Source organism: Aspergillus tubingensis (genome assembly GCF_013340325.1).
Source record: "Aspergillus tubingensis WU-2223L DNA, scaffold_15, whole genome shotgun sequence".
Taxonomy (NCBI): domain Eukaryota; kingdom Fungi; phylum Ascomycota; class Eurotiomycetes; order Eurotiales; family Aspergillaceae; genus Aspergillus; species Aspergillus tubingensis.
Window position 1 is genome coordinate 443,290 of NW_023336289.1, and position 20,166 is coordinate 463,455.

The following is a 20,166-nucleotide window of genomic DNA, read 5'->3' on the forward strand; positions in this document are numbered from 1 at the left end:
AAAAAAAAAAAAAAAGAAAAGAAAAGGAAACAATCGTTCCACCCTGAACTACATACCACGACCTGCCTGCCAGACTAACATTCCAACGGGTACTTCCACCACACTGTAAGATCAATCAATCCAATCTCACAGCATCCATCCAGTTACCTCCATTTTGCGCCACATATTCCCTCATCTGCGCAACCCAAGACACTGACTTCCTATCCACAGGAAAGAAAACATGACCACGACCGCAAACAAAGAATTCCACATACATATCATGCGGACTCAGGCCTCTTCTTTTCAGCTCTAGCAGAATGCATTCATCGGGGCGGCGCAGCCTGACCCTTGTTTCTTCACCCACTCCCGCTCCACGCTTCTTGCCATACCACTCATACTGCAAACTGCCCGCGTCCTCAATCGGCACGCCGAAAATATTCCTTTCCCCCTGAGTAGCAGTTTCGGGTGCGTATTTCCAGCGCACATACTCAGCCAAAACATCCATAGGAGTCTGCAACACTGTTCCTTGGATATATTTATGTAGGAAGGTAAGGGTAGGCTGCGCCATGATGAGTCGTCGGATACTATTGCTTTGCTGGTCGCGCTTCTGGCGCAAATACATATCCAGTTGGACAAGGAAGAGTGTAGCGAGAAAGATATCCCCATCTTGCCAGACGCACCGGTTACGGATCGTCCACTCCCGGCGGTCATTGTCTGGGATATCCATCAAAGCCCAGATTTTCAAAATGGGTTGATAGGCTGCTGCCGGGAGGTTATAGCCAGCCTGGTGAAGGAGAACTATGATATCTAGCACAACGCTATCGCGGTATGAAAGCATTCGGAGCCATTGGATGGACGGCACGAGGACATCAAGGTTATGCTGGCGGTCTTGAGGTTGGAAAGTACGCCACTGTCTGGGTTGGGCGCACAATCGAGGATAACAGAGGACGGGGAAGGTAATGGAAGAGAGATGGTGGCGTGCTGCTGCATAGGTTGTGGTAATATGTCCGATATATGCGCAGAGGAAGTCGTGAAAAGGTTTAGATACAGCACCTATGTTGACTATATCATTGACGTCGAGGTAACTGGTGAGGTCAAGAGCGAGTTGAGGGTAGTATGCGAAATGTCGCAGGAGGTCATACCCTCCATGGGGGAGGATAGGGACTAGAAGTTGAGGGGGTGGCTGAACTCTAGCATTTTCATTCGAAGCCATATTCAAGGCTGGCGGGCCGATTACCCGTGGCTGCTGTGATAGAGTCCGGGCTTCTGGGTGGCCAATGGCTCGTGGCTGCTGTGGCACAGTACTGGCTTCCGGATGGTCGATAACGATTGGCTGCTGCGGTACAGTCCTGGCCTCTGAACGACCAAGGTCTCGTGGCTGCTGTGGCATTGTTCTGGCTTCCGGGCGACGGATAACTGTTGGCTGCTGTGGGAGAGTCATGGTTTCTGGATGGCCGATGGCTCCTGGCTGCTGTTGTACGGTTCTGGCATCAGTCCCATCTGGGTTCAACACACTAGGCACTGCTGAAATGACGTTATTGCTCGAAACTCTAGTCTGGGTAGCAATCTGCGGCCTTGCTCCCACTGTCCCGGCTGGCTGAAGGGGTATGGATGCCAACTGGTCCTGAGGGATTGGCTGAAAGCTGCCAGTGAATTGTGCAGGGGGGATATTCGGCACCTTGATACCCTCGTTGGTTATCTGTACAATTGCCGGTGTTTTTACTTTTGTGTTGCTTCCCTGCTGACACATAGGTATGATGTTCTCTGGCTGAATACCGGCGATTAACTGCTGGCGGATTAGATATGCCTGCAGCGCTAATTGGGGGTTAATGTTTGCTCCCAGTTGTTGGGGTTGCTGTGCTGGCACTGCGGTGGATCCCTGTTGCTGGTTGGGATTCTGTGGGGGTTGGGAGATTTTCGGTGGCCCAGAGGGTTGCGAGACGATATTTGAGCGCCCAGGGGGGAGCTGTGGTCGTGGAGGATGCTGTGGTCGTGGAAGATTCTGTCCTCGATGGGATTTCTGTGCCCGAGGGCGATTCTGCACCTGAGGACGATTCTGCACTTGAGGAGCGTTTTGCCCTTGAGGGGGGTTCTGCGCTTGATGGGGTTTCTGCGCTTGAGGGGTTTTCTGCGCTTTAGATGGCTTCTGAACTTGAGGCGGAATCTGCACTTGAGGCGGAATCTGTACTTGAGGGGGGTTCTGTGCTTGAGGGAGATAGTACTGTGCTTGAGGGTGGTACTGTGCTTGAGGGGAATATTGTCCTTGAGGAGAATACTGTGCTTGGGGGGGATACTGCGCTTGGGGGGGATACTGCGCTTGGGGGAGATACTGTGCTTGATAGGGCAATTGTGCCGGATGAGCGAGCTGTTGTCGCTTTCGAGGAGGAAGCTGTGTTGGAGGAGTGAGCTGTCTTTGAGGAGTGAGCTGTACTTGAGTGTAGCGCTGATCACAGCCGCTCGCATAAGCACCAGGAAGGCTCAATGTGCTCTGTGTGCTATGTGCTCTAGTATGACGGGCATTGCTGCACTGGTTCGGTGTCTGATTGCTCTCTCTAGAGCCCGCAAGAAAGAGCAAGCACTCAGCGGCATCCACATCCTCTTGGGTAGTGGGAGTAGTCATTTTGTGAATGTGTCGCCGTGCAAGGCCAATCAGAAAAGCACGAAGAGGCTGACGCGGAGCACTGCAGTGATCAGTTGGATCCGCCTGTAGAACGGGGCTGATTCTGAAGAAGAGACCTTACATGAACGATGCGATACTCGTATATCAGCTATCTTGAACAGAGTGCTGACCGGAGATTCTTAGTTGTCAACACCACAAAAAGAGAAGGTTGGGGAGCAGTAGTAGTCGGTGACGAACCCCAGAGTAATTGGATGTGTGTTGGTGTACAAAGCAGTGAATAGATATAAAGTTGCTATGGGAGATGGAAAACACTGGTTCCCTATGTAGTGATGGAATGAATGCCGAGTCACTTCAATTCACTGGCTGGAAGGCTGAGTAGATAATAAGGTGTGTATAGTACCGTTGGTACTGTGATATTAATGCTCTTATGATGCATTTCATGTTAGGATTATGTGGTAGTATTGAGTATATTCGCATGCATATATTCATCCGCAGCTGTGTCACTATACCTCTAATCCAGAACCGATGAGAGCCCTGGTGGTGCTATCGTTTCTCCTAAGAGTTGCTTTGACATGAAGACTTTAAATGTTGTAATCAAACGCTTTAGTAAATACCAAAACACTTGCAGGTTAGAAGGAAATGTAAATTTGCTTGCAGTATATACACAATAGAGTACTTTAAGCAGACTGAGCTGAATAGTCAATTGTTGAGATTGATCTTATCTCGAATATACATAGCTGTTTGCTATAAGAATTCCACAGCATAACGTCGTCCAGACATCCCACATATCCCTATATCCAGTTGAGAAGATATTAAAACAAATGTTGAATCAACCTCGACACAGCGCCAAATTTTGCAGCCGAGGTGTACGGCAAGAGCCGCCCGCCTGTCCTAGTTTATTCCCCGTTGTTGATCGAAACAATCGAGCGAGGGTAGCAGATGACGATGGTCTGTGCATCGCAATCGTAGGACAGAATATATCTATACAAGTAGTATTTTCAAAGCCAAGACAGTCCAAACGCAAAAGAACACTCCGTCCGCGCGGCGTAAAATAGAATGCCAATCCAAGAACCTGTTGAAAGGTGACCGCCAAAACTCCGTGAAACAAGAATACCATCCACTGTTAAATCGAGGGGGTAAAGAAGTAGTAAGTGTCGTAAGGAAGTTGAGTAGGCATGAGATAAATTATCGGCGGTGCAGCAGAGTCAGGAACTCCTCCCGGGTCTTCGCGCTCGACCGCATGCAGCCAAGCATGCAGCTGGTCGTGGTGGTGCTGCTAGTTTTTTGCACACCACGCATCACCATGCAAAGATGGGACGACTCCATGACAACACCAACACCACGGGGTTTCAAAACCTCAGAAATAGCCAGAGCGACTTGCTTGGTCAAGCGCTCTTGCACCTGGAGACGACGAGAGAACATTTCCGCTAGACGAGCCAACTTGGAGAGGCCAAGCACACGGCGATCAGGGATGTAGCCAATGTGCATCTACCAAAAAGGTGTCGGTTAGTATCATTTCCCCTCATACCCGAGAAAATAGTCTTACCTTTCCAGTGAAGGGAACCATGTGGTGCTCGCACAGCGAGAACACCTCAATATCCTTGACAATCACCAGCTCGTCATGATCCTCATGGAAGACCGCACCATTGACAAGATCCCGTACATTCTCCTCATAGCCCTTGGTAAAGTAGAGCATGGCCTTGGCATATCTCTCTGGGGTCTCGCGCAGGCCCTCTCTTTCCGGGTCCTCTCCGACACACTCCAAAATCGTCCGAACAGCTCCTGCGAGCTTCTTAATGCGCTCCTCTGTCTCTTCGGGCGACGACTCCAGTCGCTCCCTGGTACCGGGGCCTGAGGAATGGAAGTGTTAGATCTCGAAGATACCCAATCGCATCAACAACACTTACAAGGCCAACTCAGTCCATCGAAGTCAATTGGAGGGAAGAGGGTGTAAGGGCTTGCTGGTCTGCTGACAGTCGCAGGCGGGGTCAATGCACCGGCCTCATCTCTCGGATCGCGGGGAGGATCGTTCAATGTCGGCCTGAATCGCGCAATTAGTGAATGAATTGATACCATCCCGCAGATGCGACATACTTAGCAGAGGTAGACCCCCGGGGGGTATCATCTACCAGGGACTCCCCGGAAGGGTGAGAGGCAGAGGCAGGCAGGTTGAACTCCACCGGGATGCGGGGAGTGAACGACGAAAGGATGGAGGAGTTGAGACTTTCCCTCTCCCGAGCGTCGCGCGAGCTGGTAGAGGGGCTGGTAGAGACGTGGAGAGGAGAGCCGCCATTCAGCATATGAGAGGGTATGGCAGACCTAGGCTTCGGGCCAGGAGGAGGGGGAGACGTTCCAGAGCCCATGTTTATTTTGGTGTGAGGAGAAAAGTAGGAAGCGAGCAGAGGGAACTGAAAGACGGAGGAGATGTGGGTATGGGCGGCGTAGACAGTAGTAGGTTAAGCAACGCCTTGGGGATTGAAGAACGGTTGGAGGAAGTGAGAGAGGAGAAAGAAAAGGTTACAGCGTCAGAGACATGGCAGTAAGCACAAGGAGGAAAAAGGATTCTGGAAGGAGGAAGAGGATTAGTGTAAAAACCGAAAAAGCTAAGAATGACTCCGACCTTCGAAGGGGCGGCGACTCAATGATTTGATTTCCCTTTCAAACCCCTCCGCTTTTTCGGACGGCGGCGTGATCGCTGTGTTGACCGCCTTTGTCTTGTAGCCACTCACGGGCATCTTGGCGGGGCTGATTAAGCTTCCTCTCCCCCAATTTCCTGTCGAGAATTTCCCCTCCATAGTAGTAAGATTTTCCAGGGTGATTCTGTCACTGATTCTGTTCTGTGGCTAGGAATGCTTTGTTTTAATAATGACTAAATGTGGGACTGCTCGCCATTGCATACATATATATTGAATAATTAAAATTGCTAAACTCGTCTATCTGAATCCACCTCCCTTACTATCTTGCAAAGAAATCCATCCAGCTCGGTCAATGCGGCTCCGATTGGCAGCGGCAGAAAAACGCTCCAAAGTGGGGCACCAATCATCATGTCGACATCACGCGGGATGCTGCCTGAGGCATTCTACCCAAGAAAGGGAAACCATTGTCTGGGATGAATGATGCAGTACTAAGTACTTAAGCTAGGCTTCGTATGTTACATTGCAGCCACTAAACTCCTGAAATCCGACTGTGCAGCAAAATTCGTTGTCATATGTTTGTTTCCCCCTTTCTCGCTGTGTTTGTAGCAACCCCATCGAAGAAGTACATGAAGTGAGACGAGCGAGCCATTTCCTTTAGGTGCCAGCAGTGATGCAGATTTACATCTGAATCTGGTAGCTCATGGCTCCAACTCTTCGGTCGGCACATCCTCCAGATCCTTGCCGACAATCGCATCTGCCACCTTCCACACCTGCAGCAGGTTGTCCTCAGCCGCCGAGCAGAGCACCCACGGGTCATTCAGGTTCCAGCTGAAATCCGAAATGCGGTTTGTGTGGCCGCCGTGCATGAACAGACTAGAAACAGGGTCAGCAGGGTAACATGGTACCATACGGGAAGCGTTACGTACAGCTCGGGAGGACCATCCTGGGCATCCTCGGGGGTCTGCTCCTCACCAGTCCGGCTAAGATCCCAGAACATGATCTTGCGGTCATAGCTGGCACTGGCCAGTACGCTCTCCTCAAATGGATGCCAAGAGAGCGAAGTCACGGAGTCGTTATGACATTCGAGCGCATGCAGTTTGGTCTTTAGGTTACGTAGATCCCACAGGCCGATCGACTTATCAGCCGATCCGGTGGCCAGGACCGTTTCTGCGGCAGGGTTGAACGCAACGGCATTGATGGCATCACGGTGCTGACCCTCCGCTGAGGCAGCCGCACGTGTGGTTTCGGCCTCACGCACATCGAGAATTTGAAGTGTGATATCATCGGATACCGTTCCAATGAGCGAAGAATGCAGAGGATGATATTGAACATCGTTGACAATGGAAGAATGGTGGGTGTACGTCCGAACAGGCTTAAGTGCCTTGTTGCCCTTCGTGTATGTCGTCAGATCCCTGCGCAGCGGTTAGCTCCTGAGCAATCAAGTTCCGTCTAAAAAATCAAAGCTTACCAAAGACGGACTGTCTTGTCCTCGCTACCTGTAGCAAGGTGACCAGTAGTGTGTGGACTCCAGCTGAGACCGAAGCCCTCGCGAGTATGGCCGAGAAGTTCCATCTGAGGGTTGACTGTTCCTGTAGGCAAGCTCGGGTGCTTTGAGCGATCCCAGATCATTACACGGCCATCTGTGCACATGGTGGCAATGATGTTGGGGTTCTGTGGTTGGTATCGCGCCTTGTTGACTTCACCCTTGTGATCAATCTTTTGCACGATGTTGAACTTAATTTCCATAGGCGCCTTCTTTGAGCTGCCGCCGTATCCGCCAATCTCCCCACGCTCTTCATCGTAGTCATCTGGGTTAGGCGCAGTCGGGTTAGGGAGCTGTACATGAGCAATCTGCAGGTAGTTTTGCGCATCACTCGAGGTATGAGTGCCAATAAGCAGGCGATGGGTCGAGTAAGGCTTATCGGGAACACTGCCGGACGTTAAAATCCATAAGGAAATGAATGGAACGGTCGCGCATACTCTTGTTTATCAGGTAGCCATTGTGTTGTGAGGGTGGGCCATTCTAATGCCGTGCTCAGGATCATGTCATAAAGGAAAGGTGCGTTCTTCTTCCATGTCTTGTACTCTGTTCCACACATTAGTTAGGTCGGGAGACACCCCACTACAGTCTGGGCAGCGCACCTTCGTTGATGATCTTCTCCTCAGTGCGCTCCTCCTCCTGCTCTTCTTGCTCCTCAATGAAACCTAGCGGGAGGAAGGATTAGTTAAGCTCGCGCAACAGTATCCGGGGGGTCACCTCTCACCATCATCGTAAGGCTCCATGGTTGTGGGGAAGACGATTGAAAAGGCTGAGTATCAGAATACTTTCAAATAGGGCCGATTGCTCAGGATCGTGATGCAGCGGAGTAGAAGAGGTGGGGTTAAGATAACCAAGTGGGATCTGGGAATGGCAGGATAGCAGAGCAGAGCTTTGAGCTGCGGATGAAGCTCTCACTCTCTGTTCGCACTGGAGAAACGCGACTTTCCCTTAGGCGGCGCGTTAATGGGCGCCCGGGGCCGCTAAACCTAGTTGGGTAGGCGGGCTTGGCACCACCTGATTGAGCTTCGGCGGCGGATGGCTGAGGTCACAAAAGTGACTTGGAAGAGTCATCATTCCTTGGTCTCATCTATCTTCACTTTGCCCCTCCTCTCACCTCTGCTCGGCGCTCCCGTCGCCCCATCTCTCCCATATTTTCTTTTTGTTTGCCTTCCTTCCCTTGTTGTATTCTACTGTCATACGTTCTTTGAAGATACCCAGTCGTTTCTGCTTGTCTACGACCGCATTGCCGTGCGCTGGATGATTTGCCTCCGAGCTTGGGTGCTTCATTGAAACCTGACGACTACTACGACGACCACGACGCAAGGACGCTCCTTTCTTCCTATACATCCTACGCCTGTATCGCTTGCGAATATCTTTTTTTTAAACAAATTCCGCCATGGGTGTTCCCAAGTTCTTCCGCTGGCTGAGCGAGCGGTATCCCGCGATCTCTATGTTGATCGCGGAGAACCGTATACCGGAATTCGACAACCTATACCTGGATATGAATGGCATTATTCATAACTGTACACACAAGGACAGCGATTCACCGACTTTTCGCATGACCGAGGATAAGATGTTTATCGCTATCTTTAACTATATCGAGCATTTGTATGGCAAGATCAAGCCTAAGAAGCTCTTCTTCATGGCAGTCGATGGTGTGGCTCCGCGAGCCAAGATGAACCAGCAGCGTGCTCGACGTTTCCGGACGGCTTTGGATGCTGAGACGGCCAAGGAGAAGGCGATTGCTCAGGGTATCGAGATGCCTAAGGAGGAAGCTTTTGACAGCAACTGCATTACACCCGGTACCGAGTTTATGGCCAAGTTAACTGAGCAATTGAAATACTTTATCAACAAGAAGATCTCCGAAGACAAGGATTGGCAGGGAGTCGAGATTGTGCTTTCTGGCCACGAAGTTCCAGGTGAAGGTGAACACAAGATCATGGAGTACATCCGGCATGCGAAAGCACAGCCTCTCTACGATCCTAACGTCCGTCATTGTTTGTACGGCCTTGACGCTGACCTGATCATGTTGGGGCTTCTGAGTCACGATCCCCACTTTTCCCTGCTTCGTGAAGAAGTCACCTTCGGTCGTCAAGTCCAGAAGAAATCTAAGGAGCTTGAACACCAGAACTTCTTTCTTTTGCATCTGTGTATGGTTAGAGAATACCTGGAGTTGGAGTTTCAGGAGTTGGAACAGGAAGGTGTTTTGAGCTTTCCCTTTGACATGGAAAAGGTTATTGACGATTTCATCCTAATGGCTTTCTTTGTTGGAAACGACTTTTTGCCCAACTTGCCCAATCTGCATATTAACGAGGGCGCTTTGGCATTCATGTTCAAGATCTATAAGGAATCATTGCCCAAGATGGGTGGCTACATTAACGAACAAGGTGTTATAAAAATGGACCGACTGGGCATCCTTTTGGATGCTCTGAGCGATGTCGAGTTCCGCTTCTTTGAGCACGAGTACTCAGATGCGCAGTGGATCCGGGCCAAGAAGGGCGATGTCACAGAACCCCAGGAGAAGCCCAAGGGTTTTACGATCACTCCTGCCCAGAAGGAATTATTCAAGCAGGTTAAGAAGTACGTTCTGAACCGACCTGGAAAGGCAGCAGAAACGAAGCCTCTTGACTTTGCTTCTTCATTGCCGGCTCGTGACCGCAAGTTTGTGGAGCAGCTGGCAGATGACCTTCGGCTACCGTGGACGACCGTCGCAGACGAACATGGTGATCGCTTCATCCGCGTGCAGCTCCCTGGAAATGATAATGACGACAGCGATGATGAGGACGAAGAGGCTTCCGTTGCGGTTCAGCGAATTATCCGAAGATACGATAACGCAAAGGTCCAGGAGCTATCACCCGAAGAAGCCCAACAAGCGGCGGAGAAGAAGTATGAAGCGAAGTTCCAGGAATGGAAGAATAATTACTACGTCGGCAAGTTCGGCTGGGGGCTTGATAGCCATGAGGAGATGAGGGAGTTGACGGAGAACTATGTACAGGGTCTCCAGTGGGTTCTGTACTACTACTACAGAGGCATTGCATCCTGGCCGTGGTTCTTCAAGTATCACTACGCACCGATGATCTCCGGTAAGTGTCGAACCTCTGCAGAGACCTAGTGTTTTGACTGACTTTTCACAGACGTAAAGAAAGGTCTCAATGCAGATACCAACTTCCGACTTGGCAAGCCCTTCCGGCCGTATGAGCAGCTGATGGGTGTGTTGCCTGACCGAAGCAAGAAGACTGTTCCTGCGGCGTACCGAGATCTAATGACTTCTCCGGATTCCCCAATCATCGATTTTTACCCACGTGATTTTGAACTGGATATGAATGGAAAGAAGATGGAATGGGAGGCAGTTGTCAAGATTCCTTTCATTGAAGAACGTCGCCTGTTGGATGCCCTCGCAACTAGGGAACACCTGCTGACCCCGGAGGAGAAAGCACGGAATGGATTTGGTGCCAGTCTCAAGTTCACTTACTCTCCGGAGGTGCAGTTCATCTACCCGTCCTCTCTTCCCGGCGTGTTCCCAGACATTCCGAACTGCCACTGCATCGAGAACATTTTCGACTTGCCGACCATGGATGGACTTGAGCCGTACATTGGATTGATGGATGGCGTGCAAATGGGGGCTGCAGCGTTGGCTGGCTTCCCTAGTCTGCAGACGCTGCCCCATGTTGGACAGCTGGGCCACCATGGTGTCACTGTTTTCCAGCAGGAAAGCCGCAATGAGAGCATGGTCATTACATTGCTCGATCCTGGGAGCAGGTCGAGCGTCGAGTTGGCCAAACAAAAACTTGGGCAGCGCGTCCATGTGGGTTACCCATTCTTGCAAGAAGCGCTCGTGATCCGTGTATCAGATGAACTTTTCGATTATATTCTACCGGAACCTACGGGACATGTTGTTTCTATCCCCCATACCCCTGCTCAGATTGATCAATGGAAGAGAAAGGCCGAGCGGATCGAATCTTCTTACAGCAAGAGACTTGGTACCATTATCGGCCCGGTTGAGTCGATGGTGCATGTCCAGCTGCTCAAGGGTTTGATCAAGACCGATGAAGGTGCTACGGTCAAGGAATTCGCCGATATTCCCGGGCAAGAAACCGACTACGCTCTCCAGCTGGTGGTTGACGATGTGATCAACCCCGATCAACGATTCATTGAACGCGAGGCTCTACCCATTGAGGAGGAGTTCCCCGAAAACTCCCGGGCGTTCATGCTAGGAGAATACAACTATGGACGGCCCGTTCAGATTACGGGTCATGATCATGGCAAGGTGAATGGAATGATTGCAGCGGTGAAGGTTCGGGAACCGGAGTTTGGAAGAGACCGAGCCAGGGATGCTGAGAAGCTCTGTCCTTACATGCCGTCATACGCCATTGCTCGTAGCTTGCGGCTTAATCCCTTGGTTCTAGCCAAGATCACCTCGTCGTTTTCCGTTGACGTCGAAGGGCAGCGTGTCAATCTGGGTCTCAATTTGAAGTTCGAGGCCCGGAAGCAAAAGGTTCTCGGCTATTCTCGCCGTGGAGACTCTGGCTGGGAATTCAGCCCTAAGGCCGTAGAGCTCCTACAACAGTATATGATCAAATTCCCCGAGTTTATCGCGGGCATTCAGCGCAATCCGCAGAATGATCGGTACACTCCTACGGACTTCTATCCTGAAGAGACTGCCCTCTTGAAGATGAAGGAAATTCGAGACTGGTTGAAGTCAATTGAGGCGAAGAACTTCGAGCGTGTCCCTCTGGATGCAGAACAGCTTGATTCTGACCTCGTGAAGTTGATCGAACAAGATGCCGACCAGCTGCTCCAGAGCATGCCACCCATGGAAGTGAAGGCGGTCCGTGGCCTGCCCCGCAGCGCCCTGCTGCGGCCGTCCGACGTTGAGCAGCGACTTGGAAACCAGACGTTCAAGCTGGGAGATCGGGTCGTGTATGCTCAAGATTCCGGCAAGGTCCCCATCGCCACTCGAGGCACTGTCGTCGGCCTTACCCGGACACCACGGGCTCTTCTCCTTGATGTGGTCTTTGACGTCTCGTTCATGAGCGGTACCACGCTCGGCGACCGCTGCTCTCCGTTCCGAGGCCAGACGGTTCTGGCGTCTTCGGTGCTGAACGTCTCCTACCGGCAGCTGACCGTCAACACGCGTGCGTCAAACAGCGCGCAAAAACAGTCCCAGCAAACGCCCTTGACTGTTGCCGGATATGGTGCTCCGCTTGGGCCCGGTGGGCAGGGACAGCTGAGAGAAGCCCCGGCCCCACCGCCCTTGGGTAATTCCTACCGCGGCGCAGTCTCCGGCATGGGTAATGGTCGCGGACGTGGACGTGGTGCCTCCAATGGCGTGGGTGCTCAAACCACGTTGCCGTTCCGGCCTCAGCCCAACGGAGCATCGCCAGCCGGTGGTCGAGGTCGAGGAGGCATGAATGGTGGCGGCCGTGGTGGGCGTGGAGGGCCGGCGCGCACGCGAGGCGGATATGTCGCTGTGGACAACGATCCGGAAGCCGGGGTGCTCAACCATAATCCAAACTTCCGGCCCAAGAACTACTCGCAGGTGCCACCACCGCAGAGCATCTCTGGACGAGGCCGTGGTCGTGGTAACAACATGCGAGGAGACCGGGGAACTGGATTCCGGGGACGCGGTCGCGGTCGCGGAGCGGCAGTTGCCGGAGAGAATTAGAGTTAGCTGTGTTATAAGATGATGGATTTGGTTGTCCAACCGTGACGTTGGGATATAGGTTGGCTGGGGTATATACAGAGGATGTAGATGATAGGCAACACCACCAGTGACTCGATACCCAAATGACATGATGGACTATGTACCATGATTGGATTGATTAATCCCCACATTGTATGCAGAAAACAGAAAAGGAATAGCAGTAGTGTTAAACAAGTTAAGCATTGACCTCATTCCAATCAACGATAATCCAGGGAAAGCCAACATTTACTTGATAATCGGAGATGCCCCGACTCTGCGGAAACGAAGCTGGAAAAGTATCCGAACCCTAAGTTACTATATAGTTTTACCTCCCATCTGATTCCCCATCTTTCCAACTCTACACTTCAGTCAAACCAAACCAAAATAAAATGTCCCTCCCCACCTTCGACAACCTAACCCTCGACCCCAACGGCCCCCCAGGAAACGCCTGGGGTCTCTTCGGCCCGGCGAACAACGACCTGGGGATGCTAAATCTACTAACCCCGGAAACCGTTCGACAAGCCGCAACCGAGGAAATCCGCGACGGAGTGCGCATTTCCCTGGATCTACCACTCAACCGTGTGCGACATTCCAGCTTTAATCGGAAACCGTTCGTCCAGGAACTGATCAACAAGGCGCCGCGGTTCGTGAATGATGATGTGTTGACGTTCAATACCCAGACGAGTACCCAGTGGGATGGGTTCCGGCATTATGGTACTCCTTCTTTCCCCTTTTTCAACTACTTACTTCGTAGAGATTGTGATGAGCGATGCTAGCTAATTCAGAGACTGACTGAGTTTGTAGGAAATCAGACACACGGATGCTACTTCAACGGCCACTGTTTGGAGGAGTTGAAGTCGTCGGGTGTATTGGGTATTGATGGTGCGTACTATATACTACTACCACCTACAATCCTACTACTACCCATATATTTACAAACCACCCTGAATAAAAGCAACTACGCATACTAATATGAAAAAACAGCATGGGCCAAAAAAGGCGGCATAACCGGCCGAGGCATCCTCCTCGACTACGCCCACTGGGCCAGCACGCACTCCATCCCCCTAACGCCCTTCACAACCAGCAGCATTCCCCTCTCGCATCTCCAATCGCTCATGACCGAATACAACATCCAGACTCGTCCGGGAGACATCCTCTTCATCCGCACAGGCTTCACAGCCGCTTTCAACGCCCTTACCCCGGCCCAGGAGGAAGAGCTCGGCAACCGCCCCGCGCCCAGTTTCGCGGGCATCGAGAACGGAGAGGCCATGTTGCGCTGGCTATGGGAGAACCAGTTTGCGGCTGTGGCGTCGGATACGCCGAGTTTGGAGCCTGCGCCGATCAAGCATGAAAAGGGGATGACTCTGCATGAGTGGTGTTTGGCTGGGTGGGGAATGCCTATTGGAGAGTATTTTGATTTGGAGGAATTGGCGACGTATTGTAGGGAGAAGGGGAGGTGGGGGTTCTTTTTGTGTAGTGTGCCGTTGAAGGTGAGTTCATAACTACCATCTATTGATCTATTTTCTTTAGTGTAATTTGTGCTGTGGTGTGGTTGGTGGGCTAATTGGGTTTGCTTGTTTGTTTAGGTTCCTGGTGGTGTGGCTAGTCCGCCTAATGCGGTGGCTATTTTGTGATCCATGAATCTATGAGTGTGGGGAATGGGTTGCTTGGGGGTAGAAATGGACTGTTTGGTGTCTGGGGAATGAGGAGAACTGCTTGTGGAAGATGATATATATAGTGCATGTTGTTTGGTTGTCGGTTTCCTTTTACGTACATGTAAGTATGTCCACAGGAGACTTGTCAGAAGGTGTAGGGCTGTGATATATTTAGACGCAGGCTTTGCAATTCTACTACTACATAAATACTAAGCAAACCAAACAGAAGATTACTTCTATTATACTCATATATTCAGTATACGGTCAACTAGACCTATAAACACAGCAATACTCCCAACTTTTTGCTGTCCCTCTTTTTTGTATCTCCAGGTATACCACAGATCAAACGCCAGGCGCAAATGCAAAGCAAAGCAGAAAGACGGCTGGGAGAGTGAACACAGAACGAACAGGAAGGTCTAAGATTACAGAGGACAAATACAAACAAACATAACAATCATTCCAGACCCACCCATTCTCCTTCACCCTCTTCGTTCGAGTCAGCATCGGACATCTTCTCGTCGTCCGCATTCCTCTCAAGAGTCTCACCCAGCGCCCTCATGGCCAGATCAGGCTTCTTGTTTCCGGCAAGGACCGGCCTTGAAAGGAGGTAGTTGAGGTTGTGGATGTTCTTCTCAGTGAGTCGCTTCAAGCTGTTGTTGATCTCGTCGATGGCGCGCTGCACCGCACGGAGCTCGGGCGCGAAGCTGCCCGAGTTCTCCTTGAAGTACCGGCCGTGGTTGCTGAAGAGCGCTTCGATCCACAGCAGGTTAAACTCGAGATGGGGCGTTTCTTCCGCGGCATGAGCCACGAAGCGGAGAAGACGGGGAAGGTAGACCGTAGGAACTGAGCGGACCACATGGGTGATTTCGGAGGGAGGGATGGCTTCGTGGACTGCCCGAATAAGTTTCTGCTCATTCAGACGGAAGGCCATGATAAATGCTTTCAGAAAGGTGTCATCGTCGTTCACTTCGCCCGTTACAGCGGCTCTCTTGGCGCCTTCCAGGGTGGCCAGGATGCTGGACGGCGTGATGGAGATGTCGAGATCATAGGGATCGAAGACAAGGTCCGAGTCCAAGCTGTAGATAAGCAGTCCCTCAGTGGAAGCCGCACAGAATGCACGGCCGGTAGGCGAGAAGTCGACTGCCGTGACGCGGACCTCGGGACGAGTCGTACGGACTCCGGGGTCGCCACGCTTGGCTCCAGGCAGGTTGCGGTCCACACGTGTCTCGTGGTCGGAGGCTTCACCGGTCTCATCAATAAGGCCGCGCGGGCCAGCTTCGGTCATGTCACGGCTGTTGAGGATCTCCTGGGTTCCATCAAGGGAGGTGTTGACCGACACGGTATACTTCTTCAGCATAGAGCCCGTCGCCACGTCGTACAGGCAAATGTACTTGCTGTTTCCAGCAGCGAGAATACAACTACCGTCAGAGCTGTACCTGATGCAACGGAAGGACTTGGTCCCGGCAGCGTTAGCAGCCGTTTGACGGTCGGTGATCTTGCGTCCGCCGGACACATCACGGCGACCATCCACTCCACCGACCTGCACGGCATTCTCCACCGACCAGAAACTCAGCTGTCCGTCCAAGGTGGACGCGGCGACCTGCTTTCCATCAGGTCGGAAAGCCACACTCAGCACATCCGCCTGGAGCTGAAGCGGCTCACTGGTTTGTGTCCGTCCGAAAATGCTCCACACACGCACGGTACGATCCCAACTGCCGGTCACCAAGTGACTGCCGTCTGCAGCAAATGCCATGGTAACAATGGGTCCTTCATGACCAGCCAACTGGTCAAGCAGCTGACCAGTCTGTACGGACCAGATATGAATGTCGAAGGAGTCCGGAGATCCGGCGCAGACAACCTCACCACTGGGGTCGACAGCAAGCGATGAGAAGGACAACCGGGATGGAGCGGTGAATGTGCGGAAGTTTCGATAACGGATGAGATCCCATGCTCTTACCGAGCCGTCCAAAGAGGCTGTGAACAAAACATTTCCTTTCTTGGAGAACTCGCACGCCGTGACTCCACTCGTGTGTTCCGTAAATGTGACAAGGCAGAAGCCAGACTTGACGTCCCAGACCTTGATCTTTCCATCATCTGCCGCAGTGACAATTCTTTGACCGTCAGGGGAGTAGGCCAATGCATTCATGGAATCAAGGTGGCCTTGTTGCTTCAAGATGTAAGACTCTGACTGCCACTCCCAGACCAACAGCTGACCATGCTGTGAGGAGCCAAACGCCAGCCACTCACCCGACTTGTTTATCGTAACGCAGTCGATGTTGCTCTGGGAGACACTAGACGCGAGTCAGCTCTGTAACTCAGTATTTAGCCGATGATCACATACCTCAACTGATGGATCTGATTGAATTCCGGGAGGTCATAGAGTCCGAACAGACCGTTCGAGAACCCGACAACCAGCAAGTTGGTGGGCGCATGGAAGGCGGCACAGTTGACCTTGGCATCGTTCTGCATGAAGAAGTCCTTCTTAACAATCCTCCAGCGAGCCTCCGCGATATCATCCATCGTTTCTGGGTCCTTCTTGGTCACATATTCCCATCTGAACAGGGCTCCGTCCGAGCTGACTGTGTAGATCTATTTGCGATTAGCTTAAGCTCAATCACTCCTGCGCGCAGACTTACCGATTCTTGATCAGCAGAGAAGTATGCTGCCTTCACGCCCTGGCGATGACCAGCCAGTGTAGTGGGCTCGAAGCCCTCCTCGGGGTCCATACTCCATACCCGGGCCGTCAAGTCCCTGGAAGCTGTGAGCAAGAAGCGGGAGTCGCTGGACCACTCGATGTGCTGGATCACGTCGAAATGACCGGCAAGGTCACGGTGCAAAACGAAGGGGGCAAATTCAAGCTCGCCATTGTTGTCAGTGCCTGGTGTCGTCGGGGTGTTCCAGAACTGCAGGCGTCTTCCCACTCCGACGGCGAAGTGACGACCAGACGGGGAGAACTGAAGCGCGGAGACACGGCCTTTGAAGGAGAAGTGATGAATGACAATTCGGCGGAGGAAGTTGGTCAAGATAGCGCGACCATTCTCATCAATGGTCAGGAGGAGGTTGCCGCGAGGTGAGAGAGCAACACGGTCAATGTTGGTGCGGTGCGCAAAGGGAAGGGTATAGGAGGTGTTGCTGCGGGGAGGGGCGCATCAGTATACGTTGTCTGTATCTGACAGCATAGGAAGAATCGGTAGACATACTGGACTAGGTCGAATACCGAGACCTGATTGCCCACTGGGGAGATCAAGCAGGTGCCATCGGGCGTAAAGAGCAAATTACCTTTGCGATAGACCGTACCCAGTAGGTTGGAGAACTAGACGAGAGATGTTGTTAGAACATTTTCCAGCACTTGCAGTCCCCCTTTCGCTGCGAGGTCACATTCAACCTAAAGACGCCAAATCAAATGAGCTCACCTTGAAATCTGTCTTCATTGTCGCCAACCGAATCCGTTTGCACGTCAATCAGCAAGCGCTTTTCTCTGCCATCCGGACGATCTTCAAAAAAATCGTCTTGCCAAAAGCGGGCGATAAGAGCCGGGATCAACAGTTGCTCCGGTCCCGAGACGTTAGTCTCCAATAGTGTTAGCGCCATCCGGGGCCATAGCGTCTGCACTAAACCCGATGAGGCAAGGAACTATTGTTTCAACTCTGCCTGAGGCTGCCAACAACCCCGGGCGGGCTGGTCACGCCGGTTGTGTTTGCAGGTGTTTGCCTGGGGGGGATTCAGGGGCAGCCAACCCGACCAGCCAACCAGCCAAACCAACCCAGTGCAAGAAGAAGAAGGCACGTCCTCCAAGTTCCATCCACGCCAGTCCCTCTTTCCCCTTCACGCCCACCCTCCAACAGGCCATTGCTTCCCTAATCCTCGCCTTGTCTTCTTCCCCATCTCTCGTTGCTTTTCCCTCGTACCGTTGGCCCTTCTCCTCAAGGCCAGGGTTGTCGTTTGTCTTTATTTACTCCCGCTGTTTAGCTCTGTTTAATTGAGTTCCAACTCACCCCTTTATCATCATGTCCTCCACCGAGACTGCCTCCCCCATTGGCATTGCCAACGTAAGTCATGGACCATATCTAAATTCCCAAACAAGATCCAAAATCTCATTCTAACATCGTTTCTCAATAGCTCCCCAACCAGCGGTATGTGTCGCCAGATGCGCGCCAACTCATGATATATTCTAACCAATCTATTCAGACACAAGATTGTCGCCAAGCGGGGTGCGGCCTTCACTATCATGGTTGGTTCATTCGAGATACTGTCGAGGGAAGAAGCCCAATGCTCATCAATTCATACAGGTCGCTGGTGAATCTGGCTTGGGAAAGACCACCTTTATCAACACCCTGTTCTCCACCACCATCAAGAACTACGCCGACCACAAGCGCCGTCATCAGAAGCAGATTGACCGCACCGTCGAGATTGAGATCACCAAGGCTGAGCTGGAGGAGAAGTTCTTCAAAGGTTCATACACACAACACCCTCACCGCTGGACTGGCTGCTAACGCTGCGGGTTGCCTCCCGCTCTAGTCCGCCTGACCGTCATTGATACCCCCGGATTCGGAGACTATGTCAACAACCGTGACTCTTGGCAACCGATCATTGAGTTCCTCGACGACCAGCATGAGTCGTACATGTTGCAAGAGCAGCAGCCTCGCCGTACAGACAAGATCGATATGCGTGTGCATGCCTGCCTGTACTTCATCCGCCCCACCGGACACACCCTGAAGCCCCTCGACATTGAGGTCATGAAGCGCTTGAGCTCCCGTGTCAACCTTATCCCCGTCGTTGCCAAGGCCGATACCCTCAGCCCCTCGGATTTGGCCGTTTACAAGCAGAGAGTGAGCCACTCAGCCATTGTCCCGTGCTGAAGAATGGAAGTTAACCACAGGTGATCCTATCAGATTCGTGCTGTCATCGAGGCCCAGGGCATCAAGATCTACACCCCTCCCGTCGAGGAGGACGACGAGCATGCCGCTGCTCACGCGCGCACCCTCACGGCTGCCATGCCTTTCGCTGTTATCGGATCCGAGAAGGACGTCAAGACCACCGACAACCGGGTCGTTAAGGGTCGTCAATACGCCTGGGGTGTTGCCGAAGTTGAGAACGAGGATCACTGCGATTTCAAGAAGCTCCGCTCTATTCTGATCCGCACCCACATGCTCGATCTCATCCACACTACCGAAGAGCAGCACTACGAGGCCTACCGCGCACAGCAGATGGAAACCCGCAAATTCGGCGAGGCCCGCCCCAGGAAGCTGGACAACCCCAAGTTCAAGGAAGAAGAGGAGAACCTGCGCAAGCGTTTCACCGAGCAGGTCAAGGTCGAGGAGCAGCGGTTCCGCCAGTGGGAGCAGAAGCTCATTGCAGAGAGGGATCGCCTCAACAAGGACCTGGAGGCCACCCATGCTGCGTAAGTTTGCCCAAGTCCTCGTTTATAACCACACGATGCTAACCGCCAACAGAATCAAATCGCTCGAGCAGGAGATCGAGGGGCTGCAGGGCTCTTCTACTCGCAGCCATGGACGTCGTTAAGATACCAGAGGACCACCGGACACGACCGTGGGCCTGTAACGGACTGTGGAAAAGCAGAAGAAATGTGCTTTCGTCTCGACTAATATCTTTACATCTGACTACCCCTTTAAATGTTTTTCTTTCCTTTTGATTTTCGGATTTTGCGCGCTCAGGGGGACCATGCAACCTGGGTCGAGATTGCCGCCCAGAGTTGTCTGGAGATTTTGCTCTTCTGATTTGCCTGCTGGTAACTAGCGATGGTTTGACTACATCTTCGATAATAACCCACTTGTACTCCGTAGCATGTCAATACAGATTTAATTATGTGCATGTGCTGCAGAGAAATAGAAAAAAAGAAAACAGAAAAAAGAAAGTATGAACCGTTGGTTCCCGTTGATCCGCAGGAATGCGGAGTAACTTTGGCGGATTTGCTTGAAGCTAAAATAATATGGACCCCGCCGGCGGTGAGCCGCGCCCATCTGTTTTGTCTCCAACTTCCGCATTCCGGCCTTCATGTTGCATGTCGAGCAGTGAACAATCTCCGATCCCGC

At 52.1% G+C, this 20,166-nt stretch overlaps 7 protein-coding genes across 7 annotated transcripts; 3 read left to right on the plus strand and 4 right to left on the minus strand.

The window, feature by feature from the left end:
• Positions 1-115: 115 nt before the first annotated feature.
• Positions 116-2,599, minus strand: AtWU_10982 (uncharacterized protein; the record flags this gene model as incomplete). Its single annotated transcript, XM_035506084.1, has 1 exon — positions 116-2,599. The coding sequence occupies one exon, from the start codon at positions 2,597-2,599 to the stop codon at positions 116-118; it is 2,484 nt and encodes an 827-aa protein (XP_035361977.1).
• Positions 2,600-3,784: 1,185 nt separating this feature from the next.
• On the minus strand, positions 3,785-4,962 carry AtWU_10983 (GTP cyclohydrolase I; the record flags this gene model as incomplete). The annotated part of the gene is made up of 4 exons (XM_035506085.1): positions 3,785-4,087; positions 4,146-4,450; positions 4,507-4,640; positions 4,694-4,962. The coding sequence occupies 4 exons, from the start codon at positions 4,960-4,962 to the stop codon at positions 3,785-3,787; spliced, it is 1,011 nt and encodes a 336-aa protein (XP_035361978.1).
• A 971-nt stretch (positions 4,963-5,933) lies between these two features.
• Positions 5,934-7,518, minus strand: AtWU_10984 (WD repeat RBAP46/RBAP48/MSI1 family protein; the record flags this gene model as incomplete). The annotated part of the gene is made up of 6 exons (XM_035506086.1): positions 5,934-6,108; positions 6,162-6,647; positions 6,704-7,165; positions 7,216-7,321; positions 7,378-7,440; positions 7,500-7,518. The coding sequence occupies 6 exons, from the start codon at positions 7,516-7,518 to the stop codon at positions 5,934-5,936; spliced, it is 1,311 nt and encodes a 436-aa protein (XP_035361979.1).
• Positions 7,519-8,171: 653 nt separating this feature from the next.
• AtWU_10985 (chromatin-binding exonuclease XRN1) lies at positions 8,172-12,440 on the plus strand (the record flags this gene model as incomplete). The annotated part of the gene is made up of 2 exons (XM_035506087.1): positions 8,172-9,858; positions 9,910-12,440. The coding sequence occupies 2 exons, from the start codon at positions 8,172-8,174 to the stop codon at positions 12,438-12,440; spliced, it is 4,218 nt and encodes a 1,405-aa protein (XP_035361980.1).
• Positions 12,441-12,847: 407 nt separating this feature from the next.
• Positions 12,848-14,092, plus strand: AtWU_10986 (uncharacterized protein; the record flags this gene model as incomplete). The annotated part of the gene is made up of 4 exons (XM_035506088.1): positions 12,848-13,172; positions 13,263-13,340; positions 13,443-13,948; positions 14,045-14,092. 4 exons carry the CDS (start codon positions 12,848-12,850, stop codon positions 14,090-14,092), a joined length of 957 nt encoding a protein of 318 aa, XP_035361981.1.
• Positions 14,093-14,567: 475 nt separating this feature from the next.
• Positions 14,568-17,544, minus strand: AtWU_10987 (snoRNA-binding rRNA-processing protein PWP2; the record flags this gene model as incomplete). The annotated part of the gene is made up of 5 exons (XM_035506089.1): positions 14,568-16,404; positions 16,455-16,702; positions 16,750-17,245; positions 17,314-17,426; positions 17,527-17,544. The coding sequence occupies 5 exons, from the start codon at positions 17,542-17,544 to the stop codon at positions 14,568-14,570; spliced, it is 2,712 nt and encodes a 903-aa protein (XP_035361982.1).
• A 576-nt stretch (positions 17,545-18,120) lies between these two features.
• On the plus strand, positions 18,121-19,636 carry aspC (septin CDC12; the record flags this gene model as incomplete). The annotated part of the gene is made up of 7 exons (XM_035506090.1): positions 18,121-18,162; positions 18,233-18,246; positions 18,302-18,344; positions 18,403-18,565; positions 18,632-18,942; positions 19,006-19,514; positions 19,567-19,636. 7 exons carry the CDS (start codon positions 18,121-18,123, stop codon positions 19,634-19,636), a joined length of 1,152 nt encoding a protein of 383 aa, XP_035361983.1.
• Positions 19,637-20,166: the final 530 nt, after the last annotated feature.